The sequence below is a fragment of the Sciurus vulgaris genome (genome assembly GCF_902686455.1).
Source record: "Sciurus vulgaris genome assembly, chromosome: 3".
Classification (NCBI taxonomy): Eukaryota; Metazoa; Chordata; class Mammalia; order Rodentia; family Sciuridae; genus Sciurus; species Sciurus vulgaris.
This window is the reverse complement of record NC_136463.1, coordinates 90741364-90760535: the sequence shown is the minus strand read 5'-3', so window position 1 is coordinate 90760535 and position 19172 is coordinate 90741364. Positions and strand designations below refer to the sequence as shown.

Here is a 19172-nt window from a genome sequence, read left to right as displayed (position 1 = left end):
GTTTGTATATATTTTGTCTTCATTGTCTGAGTTCTGTCTTCCAAGTGGTCTTGTCTGTTGGTGATGCTTTCCATTGAATTTTTAATTTTGTTTATTATTTCCTTCATTTGAGGATTTCTGCTTAATTCCTTTTTATAATCTCTGCCTCTTTATTGAAGTGATCTTTCACTTACTATATTTTCTCTCCAGTATCATCCTTTATTTTGAACATCAATCTAACTATGTATTTTCTAAACTCTTTCTATGACATTGCTTCTACAGTGTTGTCTGTGAATTTTGTTGTCAGAAAATCTTGGTTTGTTTGAGGCACTTTGTTCCTTTGTTTTTTCATGTTGTTCGTGTGTCTTCTCACTTAGCAGAATGGAGCTGAGGCAGTAGAGATTCTACCCTGTAGTCTTATAGTGTCCCTGAAGGCTTCCAGTACCTCACCTTTAAGGGAGAAACCAATATGAACAGCACTTAACTGCAAACAATATACCACCTTAAACTGGATGGCTCCTGTTAAGCTGTTTAGTTTGTCACAATAGACCGAAATGAAGTGTTCAATTATTGTCTACAATATAAACAGTAAGTCAGCTAACAGGGTTTACTGTTTCAAATGATGGCCAATGAGGGAACAGAAGTAGTGTAAGATGTGATGTTTATGAGGGAGAGGGAGAGAAGATAGAGGTGAAAATTTATAGTAAGAGCAAGGGATGAATTAACAGAGGTTGGCTGTTAGTATGAGAGAAGGGAGAAAGAATCCAGAGAGACAATGAGGTGAGAGAAAAAATATATACAGATTTTTTAAAAAGTAAAAATATAAGAATAGACAATGAAATTGTAATATACTATTCAGACATCCCATTCCTCAATAAATTGCTGCATAAAAAGTATTTATATTCAGAGATGGTAGAGGTGGGAGAGAGAGTGTGAAAAAAAGAAAGTCTCAGTGGAAAACTGAATGATTGCTTCTGTTGACTTTCAGAAATTTTCTCAGCTTCCCTTCTCTGCAGATAGGTGGATTTATCTGAAGTTTGATGTTAGCTCCAGTCAAGTAAGTGCTGGACCTGTTGGGTGGGTGAGGTGACGCCAGATCCCACCAATCGTAGCCAGCCCCTCTGTCCCTGTGCACTTCAGGACTCACTGAGCTGGAGAGAGCCCAGTTTTCTACAGATTCTTCAGACTGTGCTCCCCCCAGGGAACTGCGCTATTCTCTGTTTTTTCACAGGCTTGCCAGACCCAGACTGGCCCATGCAAACCCACCTGCAATCTGATAGACCTGGGCCTCAGCTTCCCCAGGCCCTGCAGTGTTGCAGTCCCAAGATATCTGTGCCCTTTCACCTTTCAGAGAGACCAACAGGGATATGCTTACACAAAGGAGTGACCCTGCAGAAAGTCGGTCAGATACCACATGGAGAAGAAAGACCTCATGTGCAACCAGACCTGCAGGTACCCCAGGATATCTCCAGGCCCTGGCTTGAGTCCCCATACTGAGGTGGCCATGCTGTGAGATGGCGGCTGCTGCAGTGGGAAACCTGCAGGCCCTGGCTGTTGTCCCAACAGGAAGGCAGACATGGGTAACCAAATCTGTGTGTACTGTGACAACAGACTTCTAGGCAACAGTGGATAGCAGGTGATCTGCTGGTGGTCTGTGTTCGGTCTGCAGGGTAATGGTGGACGATCAGTGGGTGGACATTGGGTAGTGAATGATGGGTAGGTGAAAGGCAGGCAATGGCCAGGCAAGAGGTAGGCAAATGGGCAAATGGTGGATGATAGGTAGCAGTCAGTGAGCGATCCACACTCAAAAAGCAAGTGATATACAGGCAGACGGCAAGTAATCGTAGGAGACAAATTGGGTAAATAGCAGGGAATCAGTGGGCAGCAACAACTGCCTTGCAGTGAAACAGTATTTCCTCTGTTTAAGTCCCAAGTAAGAAGCGACAAGGAATTCAGCCTCCTTCTAGTCCTCCATCTTGAATCCTCCTAGATGACTTTAATATATATGAGCTATACAAGATGGTCAAATTCATAAGAAATTCAGGAAGTAGATTAAATGTTTATCTAGAGCTTGGAGTGAAGGGTGACTTGGTGGTAACACCTGAAAGGTAAAGGGATTTTTTTTTTTTGGGGGGGTGATGTCTACAGACAACTCTGAATATACTGAAAGCTATTGGAGTGTTCAGTCTAAAAGGGTGAATTTTATAGTATATGAATTATATTTTATAGCATGTGAATTATATCTCAGTAAATCCATTTTTTTAAAAAATCCAAAAGAATGAAGTCGAATTCTTTGTCTTTCTGCTCTGGCTGTCCTAGTTCACTGCTTCCTCCCATTGTGGCCCCAAATGACTGCTATGGACACAGGATGTCAGATCTCAAGTTAACATCTGACCTGTCCCAAGAAAGGAGTGGTGTTCTGAGAGTTCGTTTGTCAGTGAGGATGTTCCTTGAAACCTCCAGCAGAATTCCTAGGTGTGTTATTATTCAGGGGCAATAGAAGACTAGCTTAGACCAATCACAGTTCAACTCTGGTTGATTAAGAAGGACATGAAGAACTTAAAGCCAATAGCCATCAGATATCTGAGCAAAGTCTGGGATTCAAGGACTTCAGGACTTTTAGGGGAAGTTTCTTTGGAAGTTATGCTTCTTTGGAAGCTCTTGATGGGAAAATTATTCTGGCATTTGTTAGAACAGTAAAGAAGAAGACTTTATTTAAGACTTTGATAGAAGTTGCCTCTGTTGTAATAGGGGAGAGAGATTGAGCTAGATTCCAAATACAATAAGGATAAGTGAGGATTTATAGCCACTGTATAGGTTGAAGAGGTTAATAGATGGAATACTAGATAGCAAGTATAGGGGATTCTTGCAAAACTGACCTACAGAATTCTTGCCAAAGACAGGTCAAAGACTTATACATCAATGAGGAACTTGCTTAGATATGAAGGGTAGGGAGATTCTTGCTAGGGTTGAGTGATAGAGATCTGGCAAGGACAGGAGACCACAGAAAGACAAGATCAAATTTTATCTGAGAAGAGAACTCAGAGGATCCTGACTTAAATTTGATCAAAGGAGAATCTTTGTCTTTCCTCAGATTTAACGTTTTTCCTTTTTGTCTTACTATTTTATTAAAAGCTGACAAGTTTAAGTCAAGTAATTTTCATCTGCTCTTCACTCCTTCTACTTCAGAAAGTATGACGTGCACCTTTTCACTTAAAAATTAACAAATATGTATTGGGGGTTGTAGCTCATTGGTATTGCACTTGCCTACCACATGTGAGGCACTGAGTTCGATCCTCAGCACCACACAGAAAAATAAATAAAATAAAGATATTGTATCCATCTATAACTAAAAAGTTTTTAAAAATTAACAAATATTCTATTTTAGTCAGCTGTTTCACTGCTGTGACTAAATGATCTGACCAGCACAATTATAGAGGAGGAAAAGTGTGTTTGAGGGCTCACGATTTCAGAGGTCCTAGTCCATAGAAGCCAGCTCCATTCCTCAGGGCTCCGGGGAAGGCTGAACATCATGGCAGAAGAGTGTGGCAGAGGGAAGCAGCTCACATCAAGAATCAGAGAGAGAGAGAAAATTCACTCTTCAGATACAATCTATATATCCCAAAGCCACACCCTACCTCTTCAGTTAATCCCATCAGGGATTAATTCACTGATTGGGTTAAGACTCTTACAACCCATTTATTTTTCCTCTGAACCTTCCTGAATTGTCTCACATGTGAGCTTTTGCGGGACACCTCAAATCCAAAACATAATGTATTACAACATATTTTCTTCACTTACTTTTTTTTAAATAAGATATAGTGTGTAATCTTCATTAATTACTGAAATCCAACCTTCCACTAACAGGAACATGATGAAATTCAGTAAAATAAGATAGTTGTGAATGCGCATATTTTCTGTAACTTGTAGAAAACCTAAACCACCATATTCAAGATGCTAATCATTACCAAGACCTGGCATTTCACATACTGTTCAAATAATTTAAAATATGACAGTGTAGTGACAGTTTTGATTAGAATAAAGTCAGGATAGTTAAAATGTGTGTAGAGTACATTTTAAAATGCAAATCTGTGCAATTCCTAATTTATGAACCTAAAAGAATCTTAGAAGTTAGTCTGTTACATAGATATTTTGGTACTCCGAACACCTTTCCTCCTAGGAATCAACATCATAAATGATGGTTTTTATCTTAGTCTCAAGAGGTTGTTTAGCCAGTTATGTAATTTACCTTCATAATATTAATAGTAACCACAAACTTTTCCAAAGCAGTAGCTGGAAGAAATGGGGAACTGGGAGGTTGAGCTTTGGCATACGTGGTTCTGGTAGTGATGGGAAGTTTGGTGACACAGTGGAGGGGACAATGGTAGAAATGGCTTGCTGGGACTGGGGAGATAGCTCAGTCGGTAGAGTGCTTGCCTTGTAAGCACAAGGCCCTGGGTTCGATCCCCAGCACCCAAAAAAAAAAAAAAGAGAAGAAAAGAAATGGCTTGCTTAGGAAAGGGAAGGGGATGCAGTGATCTTATTTTATAAATCCAAACTGGATAGTCATAAATACATCTTAAAAATACTCCAACTTGACATGTGCTTTTTGAAAGCCTTATCACAGTAAATATAGCTCTTTAGGCAAACATGTGCTTTATTAAAGTGATTTGGTTGCCATGACAACATTTTGAGAATTTATAGCTTCTTGTTTTGAGAGGGCTTCATTTCCACTTTCTGAGGCACCAAAATTCAAGGCTAAAGTTCTTATCTGCCTCCAGTCTCATTATATGAAGAATTTCTGTTGTTTAGAAAATTTAGGCATGTAAAATATACCTTGTGGAATCAGTCTTGTCACATTACAGTCACATGCATTAATTTTAAATGTATATTTTTCAATTTGAAATGCCCCCATTTAGTTTTTTTTATTAACAAAGCTACATAATATTATAGTGTGAGAACCAAAAATAGTCATTCCAAAAACAAGTCTTCCTAACCTTATTCCCTAGTAGCCACCACTTTCCAGTCAATTTAAGACTGAATTTTCTTTAGTGTCTCAATCCCTCAACACCAGGTTTATGTATGACTTCTTGGTTTGTATTATTACTCATGTTGTAATTTTGGCTGTGATCAGTTGCTTCCTCAGTATGGAAGGTAAACTTTTAGCTCTTCCCCACCCTCACATACATACATTTCCTTCATTCCCATCTTTCTGTCAAAGTGATAGTTTTACTAATTGTATAGCAACTTACGCTAATTTTAGCTTGATCCACATTTGATATATGTATTATTAGAACCATGTTTAAAATATTTACTGGTAAGCAATGTGACATACTATGAATTTGTATTATGATATGTCAATACATTGCATGATGTTTATATCAGGATAAACATATCTAGCTCCTTAAACATTATTGTTTGTGGTGAAAAAAATTCAAAATCCTTTCATCTAACTTTTTAAAGTATATAGTATATTATTGATATGTCTGTCACTTCCAGTTTTCAAAAGCACACCAAAATGTCTTACTTCTAACTATAACTTAGTACCCTTTTATTGTGTTTTATTTCTTCCATAACACTTTTTATTTTCTTTGCATTTAGTAATTGTTGAGGTTTTGTTTTTGTCTTCCTCTTCTTTTGCTTAATTGTCTGTGTCTATCACTAATTCATCCTCAAGGTTTTCCCTCATTATTTAATATTTTCTTAATGTCTTTAAACTTTGGGCATTATGTTAATTTCATCTTAAAGAATTGTCCCTTGAAAAAAAAAGAAAAAAAAAAAAGAATTGTCCCTTGAAGCTTCTAATCAACTCCAGTCTGGACTGTTGCTCTTTAGATCTGCTGCACAGCTTTCATCCTAGAGATTTTCTTTATTTCTCTCTTGTTCTAAATCACCTGTTTTCTTGATATTGTTTTCTTTGTTTACTCTCTTATTTTGCTGGATCACAGGAGGCCTCCCCAAGAAGAGTACTTTGGAGGTAAATGATTTGAGTCATTTAGATATTTGAAAATATTCATATTCTTTGTGTGTGTGTGTGTGTGTGTGTGTGTGTGTGTGTATGTGGTGCTGGGGATTGAACCCAAGACCTTGTGCATGTGAGGCAAGCACTCTACCAACCAAGCTATATTCCCATCCCAATATTCATATTCTTTATACCTGATTTTTAATTTGGTTGTATATAAAGTTTGGAGAAATCATTTTCTCTAAAAATGTCTTGTATTGTTGATGAGAAATCCAATGTAATTCAAGGTTTTTATTCTATTTTGATTCTGAGAAATCTTTTCCTCCCCTCTCTGGAATCTTATGGAATCATTTCTTTAACCCCAGTATTCTAAAATCTCATAATGATAGACCTTGCTCTGAGTTCATTTTTATTCATGTGAAGGATGGATACTTTTCCATTTTGGGTACTCATACCTTTATGATCAGTGAAACATTTATTATTTTCTTTCTTCTACTTTCTCTGTATTACTTCCTGGAAATGTTATTTTTCACATATTGCTCTCATGACTTTGTTCTCTAATCTTCTTTTATTAATTATTTTCTATCTACTTTCTTGGACATTTTCTCAGTTTAATAACCAGTGAATTTTAAACTTCTGCTATTATACTTTTAGTTTTCGAGAGCATATTTTCCATTGAATATTCCTTTTTGGTAGCATCCTGGTTTTGTTTTATAAATATACTCTCTTCTAGTTTTATTCTTTCTGCACAGTTAATATATTCATCTATGTTGCATTCTAAAAATTTCTGGTGATCCTTGATGATTTGCTTATATTTACAAAAAAGATACCAAACACTGACTGTACTAAACCCTGTGCATAGCTATGACTTATAGACTATGGCTATCAATTAAAGGTGATCTGACTAGGATATTTTGTTGAGAATCTCCTAATATTAGTGTCTTTAGTTGTTTCTTTTTTTTATTTATTTTTTTCTTCCTCTTTGGCTGGTCATATTCCCCAGAAAAGAACCACTTTGTATGAGTCTGCTCTTCTACTTAAAGGACATAAACCTGTTTGTCTCTTTGGGATATATGGAGGAAAGAAGGCTAACAGCCTTTTATGTATATAATTATGTATATATTATATATGTATATATATATATGTGTTATCTGGGTAATTTTAAACATTTGAAGTTTATTTGATCCACAATTCTGGAGGTTAGGAAGTTCAACAACAAGGTGCTCAATTGTGACAAGGGACTTTGCTGCATTATCCCATAGTGGAATACAGAAAGACAAAAGGGTGTGAGAGATCAAGAGATTGAATTTGCAGCCTCAAGCCCTTTTATTCTTGGCATTAATCCACTCATGAAGGTAGAAGCCTCATAACCTAAACACCTCCTCTTAGGCCCCACCTCCCAACACTATTGCACTGGGCCTCAAGTTTCCAATCCATGCTTTTTGAAGAATACATTGAAACCAGAGCACCCACAATCAATGTGGGGTTCCAGTTATCCAAATACATTGTTTTACCCTATCTAAAAAGTAATTCTAGATCCTATAGTATGTATAATCAGAAAAATAAGAGATTACACTCCATTTATATATGATCTATCAAAATGTATATATGCATTCTACTGTCATGTACAACAAATTAGAACAAATAAAAAAAATTTTTAAATTAGATACAAAAAAAAAGTAATTCTAATTTTCTGCCAGGGTGGTTAGGGTAGGTCCTATGATATGGAATTCATAGAGAGAGGATATAAAACAGTGTGTTATACATAGTCACCTACTTCAGCCTTCAGCAAGTCCTCCAGTTCTAGCCATACTTCATTCCCATTCCAGAGGTTCTATTAAGAAACTATGCCTTTTTAGATGACTATAGTATGAACCAGGTGCTCTTGACATTTCTTTTTGCCAACTTCAAATCTGCCAGATTCGTTTATCAGTTATTAGGCATCATCCACTTATTAGCTTTGAAAGTTTTGTTGCTATTGACCTTTCTTCAATTATTTTGTCCCTGTACAGTTTGCTAAAATTTTAAAATGGCATCAAAAAGAAATGGAGATTAAATGTCTTCAGTCTGTCATCTTTATATAAAACTTTTAAGTAGCTAGTTTTTAACAGTTAAAATATACTATATCCATGTTTTAAAGGTAAGTCATCCTATTCACTTTAAATTTAACACCTGTTTAAGTTACTTCATGTTGAAGTCCCACTCTTAGTAGGTAACTTGGCCTAAAAGTTTGCATAAAAGCATATTCAATCTTAGCTTTCGTGATTTTCTTTCTTCTACCTCACAATTTCTCCATATCGCACTCTGTTCGTTCAAACATTCCTCCTGTGCTGTTGATCCTGTCACTCCAGGCCCTTCTGGAATCTTCTCTACCTCAAAGACAAACTAATGTCCTATTTTCTATTTTTCCGAGCCTGTCCACTTCTTTAACCACCTGTTTATAAGCCTAAGTTCCTTAAGTTAAAAAATAAATACACCCAACTGAGCATGGTGGCACATGCCTGTAATCTTAGCTGTATGAAAGGCTAAGGCAAGAGAATCAACAGAAGTTGAAGGCCATTAGGAATTAGACCAGAGACCGTGCACCAAATAGAAGACAAAGTAGGACTGAACCTTCATCATGTTGTCTTAGGATCAGATTTCCTTAACAAGACTCCCACAGCACAAGAAATCAAAGCAAGAATCAATAAATGGGATGGACTCAAACTAAAAAGCTTTTTCTCAGCAAAGGAGAAAATCTTTTCCACATGCACTTTAGATAGAGCACTTATTTCCAAAATTTTAAAGAACTTACAAAACTTTATACCAAAAATGCAAAGAACCCAATCAATAAATGGGCCAAGGAACTGGACACTTTACAGAAGACATACAGGTGATTAATAAATATATGAAAAAGTGTTCAACATCTCTAGTAATTAGAGAAATGCAAATTAAAACAGCTATGAGATTTTATCTTACTCCAGTTAGAATGACTGTTATCAAGAACACAAACAATAATAGATGTTGGCATGGATGTGGGGATAAAGGCACACTTTTACATTGCTGGTGGAGTTGCAAATTGGTGCAGCCACTGTGGAAAGTAGTGTGGAGAGTCCTCAGGAAGCTTGGAATGGATCTACCTTTTGACCCAGTTACCCCACTCCTCGGTTTATACCCAAAGGACTTAAAATTAGCCTACTACAGTAACACAGTCACATCAATGTTTATAGTACCTCAATTCACAATAGCTAGATTGTGGAACCAACCTAGATGCCCTTCAACTGATGAATGGATAAAGAAACTGTAGTATATATATACAATTGAATATTATTCAGCCATAAAGAAGAATAATATTATGGCATTTGTAAATAAATGGATGGAATTGGAGAATATCATGCTGAGTGAAATAAGCCAATCCCAAAAAACCAAAGACCAAATGTTTTCCCTGTTAAGTGGATGATGATATATAATGGGGGTAGGAGGGTGAAAGAAGAATGGAGGAACTTTAGATTATGTAGAAGGAAATGAGAGGGAGGGGGCATATGAAAAATGGTGGAATGAGACAGACACCATTACCCTATGGACTTGTATGATTACACGAATTGTGTGACTCTACATCGTGCACAGCCATAGAAACAAAATGATGTACCCTATTTGTGTACAATGAATCAAAATGCAGACTGTAAAAAATAAAAAGTAAATGAATAATTAAAAAAAAAAACCAACAACTTAGACTGGGAAAAGTTTATTTGAAGCTCATGGTTTCAGATATTCAGTCCATGGTCAGCCTACTCCATTTATTTTGGCCTAATGTGAAGCAGAGCATCATGGAGGAAGTCTCTGGCAAAAATGTACTGCACACCTCATGGCAGCTGGGAAGCAGAAAAAGGTCAAGTTCAAGGGACAATGAACCCTTCAATGGCATCTCCCAATGACCCATCTCCTCCAGTCACACCCACCTGACTACAATTACCCAGTCAGTTAGTCCATTCAGCCTATTAGCTCACAGTTCCCATAAGGTAATCATCTTCTCTCTGAATATTCCTATATTAACACAGGAGCTTTTGGGAGACACGTCCTATCCAAACCGTAACAGTATCAGAGAATAAGTACAATTAAATTAATGTAGTTTTGGCCAAATAAAGCACTATAAATCAACGAACCTTAATTCTCTGTGTTCTCAAATAATGGTTCAACAGAGAAAATATACATGTACTTTGTATCTCTCTTAACGATCTAGAAGGAAATTGAACTTCACTGCTCTCACCAACACTGGGCATTCAGAAGCACTTGCTAAATAATTTCATTTATCTACAGTCAGTTTAAAATTTTTCTAACTTGGTCTCATTGAAAAATAGAATTTAGTGCTTCACAATAAACTGGAATTTTATAAAGAATAAAAAATAGTATCAAATAGTATCATATGTGCAAAAACTACCAATAAAACCTGGTAATAGAAAAAAAAAGTTGAAGGCCAGCCTGGGAAACGTAGTGAGACCCTGTCTCAAAAATTTAAAAAGGGGTGCTAGGGTTGTAGCTCAGTGGTAGAATGCTTGCCTAGCACATGTGAGGCACTGGGTTCAATCTTCAGCACCATATAAAAACAAACAGAGGTTAAATTCTTAAAAAAAAAAAAAAAAGTAAAAGTAAAAAAGGGCTGGAGATATAGCACAGTAGAAGAGTACATCTGGGTTCAATTCCTAGTGCTACAAAAATATAAATAAACCACTTTCCTTAAACCCTAAACTTCATTTTTAAAATTTTTTACTTCCTGTTTTCTCTCTTTAACTCTATGCAGTCTTCTTTAATTTTTTTTGAAAGTCATCTTCTAAGCAAAAAACTCTCTACACCTTCTTGACCATACTTTGCTTGGCTAACCCCTTTCCCTGTCATATCTTGTTTTCTTTTTCTTCCCTAATTCTTGTCTTGTTCTTGTTTTACCTTTCATTTCCCGCCCATCCCTCTTTTCACATGCCCCTTTACATGTGGGCATCTACTTCCTTATGCCACCCAGAGAAGAAAGCTGCTGAAAGTTCACAGAGACCTACTGATGTTCATACAGGACTTGCTGATTTTTGAGGCATTTTCTTGCTTTAAAAGTGACATGATTCTTAGACGAAATTGTCATGATATTAATATAGTTTATCTTTTCATATTTAGGCAGGTGCAGTAAAGGATTATATTAAGATGATGCTTCAGAATGATTCACTTAAGTTTCTGGTTTTTGCTCACCATTTAAGCATGCTCCAAGCTTGCACAGAAGCAGTCATTGAAAACAAGGTATGTTGCCATTTTTCTGTAAAATCATTTTTGGAATGCAAATTGGTACTATTCTAAACATTACTTGTAGCTTCATAATTTAGGTAGGATTTTTCCCCTTCAGAGGATGTTTTGTAAAATTTATTATTTTAGAAATAATGTATTATTAAATTTTCCTTGCAAATTATACTAATTCTATATTATTATGATATGCTACTTTATCTTTCATGCCAATTTTTGAATTTTCCTTTGATCAGTTTATCTGAATGATTAATGATAAACTGCCTTGATAGCAATAATGTGAATTCTTTTTTTCCATAGGTATACCATTTGAGAATAATGTGTTCTGAAACACAATTAAAAGTTAAAATTTTTGTTTACCTGCGTGGTGGCCTTTCAATGTGGGTTATGTAGACAAAAAAAGGGAATCTAGCCAGTATTATCAACCCAGCTATTATACCTCTTAAACTTCCAGGCAGTATAGTCTATAGAAAATGATTAAGATTTAGTATAGATGAATTTGAAACATGTGGCCCATATAACTTATCAGATTAGCTCCACCAAATAAGATGGCTGTACCACATTTCCTTAGATCCACCTTAATTTCCAATAGTGCTGTCAAAGACAGTACCATCCTTTTTTTTTTTTCTGTTTATACCTGTCATCTGTTCTCTTCAAATGATGAGAGCTTTTAGGGATGTTCAGAAATGGCCAAAAGAAATATGTGAGCTTGATAGACATGTAAGAACAAAGCCACTTGTCATTATAGGTCAATCCAGGAATGAAACCTTTTTTTTAAACTTTGTATAATTTTTTTAAGCATTAACTAGTATGTTCAGTAACATTAGCCTAGTGTATCCTCCATAGAAGCAAATAGATAAAATGTAATAAAGTGTTACACATTAAAAGGTATTTTTCCCATGATTAATTCTATAGTATCTATAAAACACCCTGTGAGGAATAAACTTAGAAATAATTTTAAGTGATAGAACAGTAAAATTAGATTCATAATATTTTCTTATTTTGATTCTATTACACTTTAAAATTACCAGAATCTGTTCCAAGTATATATCAGAATCTGTCTCCTTTTCCCACATCCATTTTACTAATTGTGTTCAGAATCTCATTTAGCTTTACTAAGTTTTACTAAAAGTTAAAAATATAGGTATTCATGCAGTGGAAGGTGATTTTCTCCCAAACTTTCCTAAGAACCGTGTAGTTTTTTAAAAGTGAATATTCCTATGTCTCAACTACTTAAGGCCATGTTTTTCTGTAGAAGTGCATATTTGATTGACACTGTTTGAAATTTAGGGCTTACATTTGTTTTTATGAAGTTGGGTTATGAGTTCTTTTTAGCTTTTCAAACACACTATTTGTTCCTTTTTCACAACTCAAATTATTCTTAAAGACAGCACTGTTCCGTTTAATAATAGTTTTCAACTTTTTAAAAAATGTATGTGGTTATCTCAATGCACCACCTGAATGGAGATGACCATTGTCATATATTTCTTTGAAGTCTAATATTGTGAAAAAAGAGAACTCAAATGGTAGATTAAAAGCAGTACTTCCTAGTTAATATTTGAGCTAATTTCAGTAATACATGCAGTACTCTTCATGAATGGATCCTTACTATGTGGGCAGAATCATCTTTGTTCTTTCTACCATGTCTGACTTTGCTTTTAATTTGGAATTATTGATCCTGTAACTTTAAAATTAGTCTGATCCATTGTTTAAAGGTTGCATATCAGTTTATATGGAATTTTGCTAAAAATAACTATTAGCTTAAGTCACGAAAGGTTTGTGGAGCTCCTGTTGTATACAAGGCATTTCGCCTTGGCATAGATGGTATAAAGATGAATTAGACATAGACCCTATCTTTAAGTAGCCTTTATGTTAAAAAATAAGAAATCGCCATGCTATAAAAAGCTATGGGCTGGGGAGATAGCTCAGCTGGTAGAGTGCTTGCCTTGCAAGCACAAGGCCCTGAGTTCAATCCCCAGTACCGCAAAAAAAAAAAAAAAAAGCTATTAAGAAACTTGGTTAATAGTCTTCTTATAAAACATTTGCAACCTGTCATCTTAACTAATTTCCATTATTTTGTATGGTCATAAAATAAGCTGTACAGTTTATAATATGAGAAGGGTACATAGGGGCTTGGCCTTATTTTGTCATTTACCTTGTTGATGCCAGACTCGTTACATTAGGATAGATGGAAGTGTTCCATCTTCAGAAAGGATACATCTGGTTAATCAATTTCAAAAGGATCCTGATACCCGTGTGGCTATTCTAAGCATTCAGGCTGCTGGGCAGGTAAGAAATTTCAAGTCTCAATTTGATATGAAAATTTCATTGAGATAATAAAAAGGCCATTAACCTTAACTGGTCTTTCTGTAAGTAACTTTATATCTAGATTCTAGTTTTAATACTTGTTCTATTTCCGAGAATGCTAAAAAGCATAATAGAAAGAAGCCTCAACATCTTTGATCAAATCTTCCTAAATTTTCATGTAAAGAATTTCACAGAAGAGTATAGTTAACTTGATTGTAGTGCTTTTCTATGATCTTTTTCCTTCCTTTGAATTTGCATAGAATTTTCTGAAAACTTTGTTATACCATTTATCTTATTTGTTTGTGTTTCATTAATTTGTGAGACAACATGACCTAGGGGGGAAGAATTCTTCTGTCTCAGAACTTGTTATAGAGTGCTCTGATTTGCAAGTAAATAAAAACTCAGACTAAGAGTGACTTAAATACATAAAGTTTCATTCTCTCTTACAGAGAGTCCAATCCTAGTACAGTGGTTCCACAAAAAATCCTTAGGACCCATGCCCCTTCTAGCTTTTTGCTTCACCACCCCACAAAAGTATGTGTTATCTAAGAGGGCTGCTAGAACTCCTTCATCATATCTGTAATCCAGACAATTGCCTGGAGGAAGACACACTACATCTTCTCACTGGCTTGCAGTTAGTCCCATGGCCACACCAAACTGCAAGGGAAGCTGGAAAGAGTAGTCTTTATTCCAGGTAGCCCTGCTAAATTTCAGGTGTTATGTTACAGTAGAATAAGAGAAGAATAAATATTAGGGAAAGCAATGGCAGTCATAACCACACTAAATATGAGGGGATCTTTCTGGACTTTTCTTCTGTATTCTAAAATATTCATACATAAGTGTCTTAAGTCAGTACATTTAACATACAGAAAACTAATTGAGAATACTTCTGTGCCTGCAACCTAATATATAGCAAAGATCTGCTTTTACTCAACTAAATGATTTATATAAAATTGTATATAGAGAGAAACTCTGAGGATGAAGCATTTCTGAAACTTACCAGGAGTTTGAACCAGAGGGAGGGTTGTCTCAATACTTCCTTCATGTTGGAATAAATGTCCAGTAATCTTAGCTCAGTATCTGTTAGAGTATTCCAGTCATAGAAATATTAAGAAAAGCTTAAGATTAGAAATGCAGTACTCACAGCAAGAGAGGTGATAAGTAGGAGAAAACAAGGCAGGATAGCCTGGGACTTTTTAAAATTAAAAATACAATTAAAAATTAATGACTTTTTGAAATTAAGAGTATATAAGGCACTTCTATTTTATTCAAAGCTGTGTTCCCAAAGACCTATTATAATTCAAGACTCTTATACCCCAAAGACTAACATCTTCATAGGAATAAAGGGAAGTAGGAAGGACTTTGTCCTTAGCACTGAGAATCTTACATTACAGTTTAACAGCTCTTAGGGTGACATTGATCTTGCCATCATATCTTCCCTTTATTCCTGTATGGTAATATGATGCTTTTTACAAGCTTAAAGGTATTCCTATTTATTTTTCAGCATTATCTCTAATATTTGATAGCACATTTGGTTCTAAGTAGCCATGTATTTTAACATTGTGTTTATTCAACTCTGTCCATGTTTTTGTCACTTCTGATCTATGTTATAAAATGACTAGCTTTTAGTGAAACTTTCAGCTTGAGATCCAGTGCTTCACTTAATGACTGCTAATCTGGCTTTGTTATATGACATAAACATATTTTAAGTTAAAATAACATCATCACAAAAATCACTCACTCTCAGAAGTTTCAGTGCATGTGAACAACAGCATGGAATAGACCATACTCCTAAAGGTTGGTAGATTTTTTGCCAACTACCTAACATCATTTACTACTTACTATTAGTATGGCCATCGCATAAGCATTGTTTACATTTCACTCAGTCTACAAACTTTAACATCATGCATTTTTGACACAATGTTTGAGAAGATTTGCATTATTTCATATATTGATCATACAATAGAACAGTTAGTATTTTACATCACAGTATTTCAAATTCATGCGAAATGCAATTACATAAAACAATGCAGTTGCATTATATGTATTAAGACATAAAGTAGTAAACTTCAGTGTCTTCAGGATGTATCATGAGAAATTTCACAGGGAAGAAGAAGTATGACTAAATACGTGATTTTCTTACTTTATAGCACTGCAGTTTGAATTAAATAGAGAGAATGTTGATACTCTGCCTAGTTGCTATGGATAACCATGTGTTAGAAAGTATATTCTCCTTTATAATATATTTAATTAGATTTTCCAGAGTTAAAGTGAATCCAATCTTCATCAAAGGATAAAGTGATTTTGTTTATGTATATCTATCAACCTGATTTTTGAAACCAAAATGTCTTTGAAATGTATTTTTTGTAGTTCACCTGGCTGTCTTGCAATAAGCAATCTTTTAACTTCCATCATTTGAATCTTCTTAATTTGGCTTAAAATGAACAACTGATTAGTTTTTAAGTCCTCTTGATGATCTCCATTTAACATATTCAGAAGGACTTTATTATATATGACTCGTGTTACAATTTTCATTTTATTTGCATCTCAGTTTCTTTACTATCTTTTGCTTAGGGTTTAACATTTACTGCTGCAAGTCATGTTGTGTTTGCTGAGTTGTACTGGGACCCTGGACATATAAAACAAGCTGAAGACCGTGCTCATCGAATTGGACAGTGCAATTCTGTGAACATTCACTACCTTATTGCAAATGGGACTCTAGACACCCTTATGTGGGGAATGTTGAATCGAAAGGTAAAGCTTACATTTAAACCTAGTTATTAACGTGCTTATTATGGTCTATAGCCTGAATCAGTTAAGAAGCTGAGATTTATGGGCTGGACTTGTGGCTCAGTGGTAGAGCACCTGCCTGGCGTGTGTGAGGCCCTGGGTTCGATCCTCAGCACCACATGTAGATAAATAAAATAAAAAGATCCATTGGCAGCTAAAATATATTTTTAAAAAAGAAGCTGAGATTTAATGTCTTCAGGCAAAGTACACCAAGAAAATGATAATAGAGACCAAGTTCAGAAATATCTTCAATTAATAGTACCCTACCTGCTATCCTCTGAAATAAGAGAGGCATGAACTTACATGTATTCCTATTATTTTCCAAGCCCTTCTGATACTATTTTATTTATTTTTAATTTTTATATTGCAGTGCTAGGGATTGAACTCAAGGTCTCACACATGCAAGGCAGGTACTTTACCACTGCTTCTACTACTTCAGAAGCTAGAAGGATAGGATCAGCCAGCAAGGAACCTAATGTTTGAAACTGCAAGTTCTTTTTGTAGCCTAAGACTAAATCCTTTCCAGAAAGATTCTTGAGTTCTCAACTAATATTAGGCAAAGGACAACCCAGATCCTAGAAAAGGTAGGAATGAGCTGGATGTTGCGACACACACCTGTAATCCCATTGACTCAGGAGACTGAAGCAGGATCACAAGTTGACTAGTCTGGGCAAGTTAGTGAGACCCCGTCTCAAAATAAAAATAAAACGGACCAAGGATGTAGCTCAGTGGAAAAGTGCACCTGGGTCCATTCTTCAGTACCCAAAAGAAAAGGTAGGAATAGCATTATTTGCCCTGTTCTCTGAGCTATCTCTTCTCCCCAATCTTGAAGGATGTTTATAGAAAGGGCTTAACTAAGTATTAGAGTATTTCTGTCTTGGTAAGGGCTTCTGTGACACAGTACTATATACTGGTGGCACATAAACAATAGAAATTTATTTATCACAGTTGTGGGAAGTTTGAGATCAGGATGCCAAAATGGTCAGGTTCTGATGAGGGCCCTCTTCCAAGTTGTAGTCTGCTAGCTTCCTATATCCTCACATGATAGAAAGAAAACAGGAGGGCTCTCTGGGGTCCGTTTTATAAGTATAATACCCCCATTCATGAAGGGAATTATATTATGACATAGTCATTTCCCAAAGTTTCCACCTCCTGATATCATCACATTGGGAGTTAGAATTACAAAGTAATGAATTGCGGGGGCAGCATAAATATTCATTCTACTACAGTGTTTTTCAATCAGTGAGTATAGATATTCAAAATGGCCAATTATCTCCAGGTTAAAATTCAAAGCATATAAATATTAAAATAAAAGCTTTTATGAGAAAAGCAAATAGTATAAAGTTTCTAGTTGGACCTTTCCCTCATTAAGCATAGAGATCATTGAGATAGTAATTTGGTTATAATTTTGAATATCTATATTACTAAACCCCATGATATATCGGAACAGTAAGATTCTTTTAGTGGATAATTTGGGGCTTAAATGCAAAGTCAAGTTACCATTTAGTGAATGCTGTGAGTTAAACTGTTGTAAAATTCATGTGTTTTTCCATCTTACAGGTCCAGGTCACTGGGAGCACATTGAATGGTCGGAAGGAACAACTTCAGGCCGAGGAAGGTGATAAGGAAAAGTGGGATTTCCTGCAGTTTGCTGAAGCGTGGACTCCAAATGACAATTTTGAAGAGCTCAGGAAGGAAGTTTTGTTCACTCATGTAAGATGATTTGCTCTTTTCTACTTTTTTTTTAATATCCTGAAAGCATTACTTTATCTTATATGGTTTTAAATAACTCTCAATTAAATAACTCTCAATTTAAGTAACTCTCAATTATTCAATGCTCTTGAAAGGAGACTTCACTTAAAGCTGAAAAACCCATATACCAAAAATTAACATTGATAGGATGAAAATACAGGCTACAGTGGCTTGTATTTTCTAACAGTTTCAGCCCTTATGATTCAGCTCATTAGATTAACAAACTCAGTGGAATCCCACTTTCAGAAGAAAATATGGGAGGCTCTCTTTATGACTGAAAGTAGGGGAAGGTAAATGAAATTAGCCTCAAATAATAAAGGAATGAGCAATATATTTGTCTAGATCAAAATCAAAAACTTTTGTTATACAAAATGTTCTGTAAATAAGTCAGAGACTGATTAAAGACTTTTGAAATACAATGTCCAAAGTATATATGAAATTTATACAACTCAATAAAACACAAGAAAATCAACAGAAAAATAGACAAAGACTCTATAAGAGGAGACCTTCACAACCCATAAATACGAGAAGTTCCACCTTACTAAAATAAGTCAAATTGTAAAGATGACTTTTCCCCTTTGCAACTAGTAAATAATCTGTGGTGTGATAATTTCAAATCATGTGTCCACTCTTTTCCCAAAATCTTTCATTCAGTGGTTTTAGCACTCACTGATGATTTTTGCCTAAAACATTTCAAAATGGTGGTTTTCTAATTCTGTCATTGCTTCCATACTTATTAGCTGTCATTTTTCTACAAAGAATAAATTTATTTCCCCTCCTTTAAAAAAGTACCAGTATAAATTTAGGATTCTTTTATTTTTGTTATTAATATTTAATGCATTATAATCCTTCACTTTTTTTTTTTTTCTTTTTAAGCTTAGATCTGTCCTGTGAAATCTCCTTTAAACTGTTCGAAAAAAAAAAAAAAGAAAAAAAACACTTCCACAATTCTCTGAGTGCTTCCTTCTTGTCTTCTGGCAAACAAAATATTCCAGATTCACCTTGAGTTTTCTTTGCCCCAGGCTTGGAACTGGCCATTTCTTTAATGGACCTTTGTTCTCTTTACTATGAAATAATATTTAAAAATTAGAATTTAAAAAATTCTTTTGTGTTACCATTGCTT

General features: G+C 35.2%; 1 protein-coding gene across 3 annotated transcripts in view; it reads left to right on the top strand.

Moving 5' to 3' along the window:
* ZRANB3 (zinc finger RANBP2-type containing 3) overlaps positions 1-19172 on the top strand; it is a 257489-nt gene that overhangs the window by 186902 nt on the left and 51415 nt on the right. For all 3 annotated transcript variants that reach the window (XM_079135617.1, XM_079135618.1, XM_079135619.1), the window contains 4 exons: positions 11081-11200; positions 13370-13489; positions 16082-16261; positions 17858-18010. In XM_079135617.1, the coding sequence (XP_078991743.1) occupies positions 11081-11200; positions 13370-13489; positions 16082-16261; positions 17858-18010 (573 nt within the window). The remainder of the gene's footprint in view (positions 1-11080; positions 11201-13369; positions 13490-16081; positions 16262-17857; positions 18011-19172) is intronic.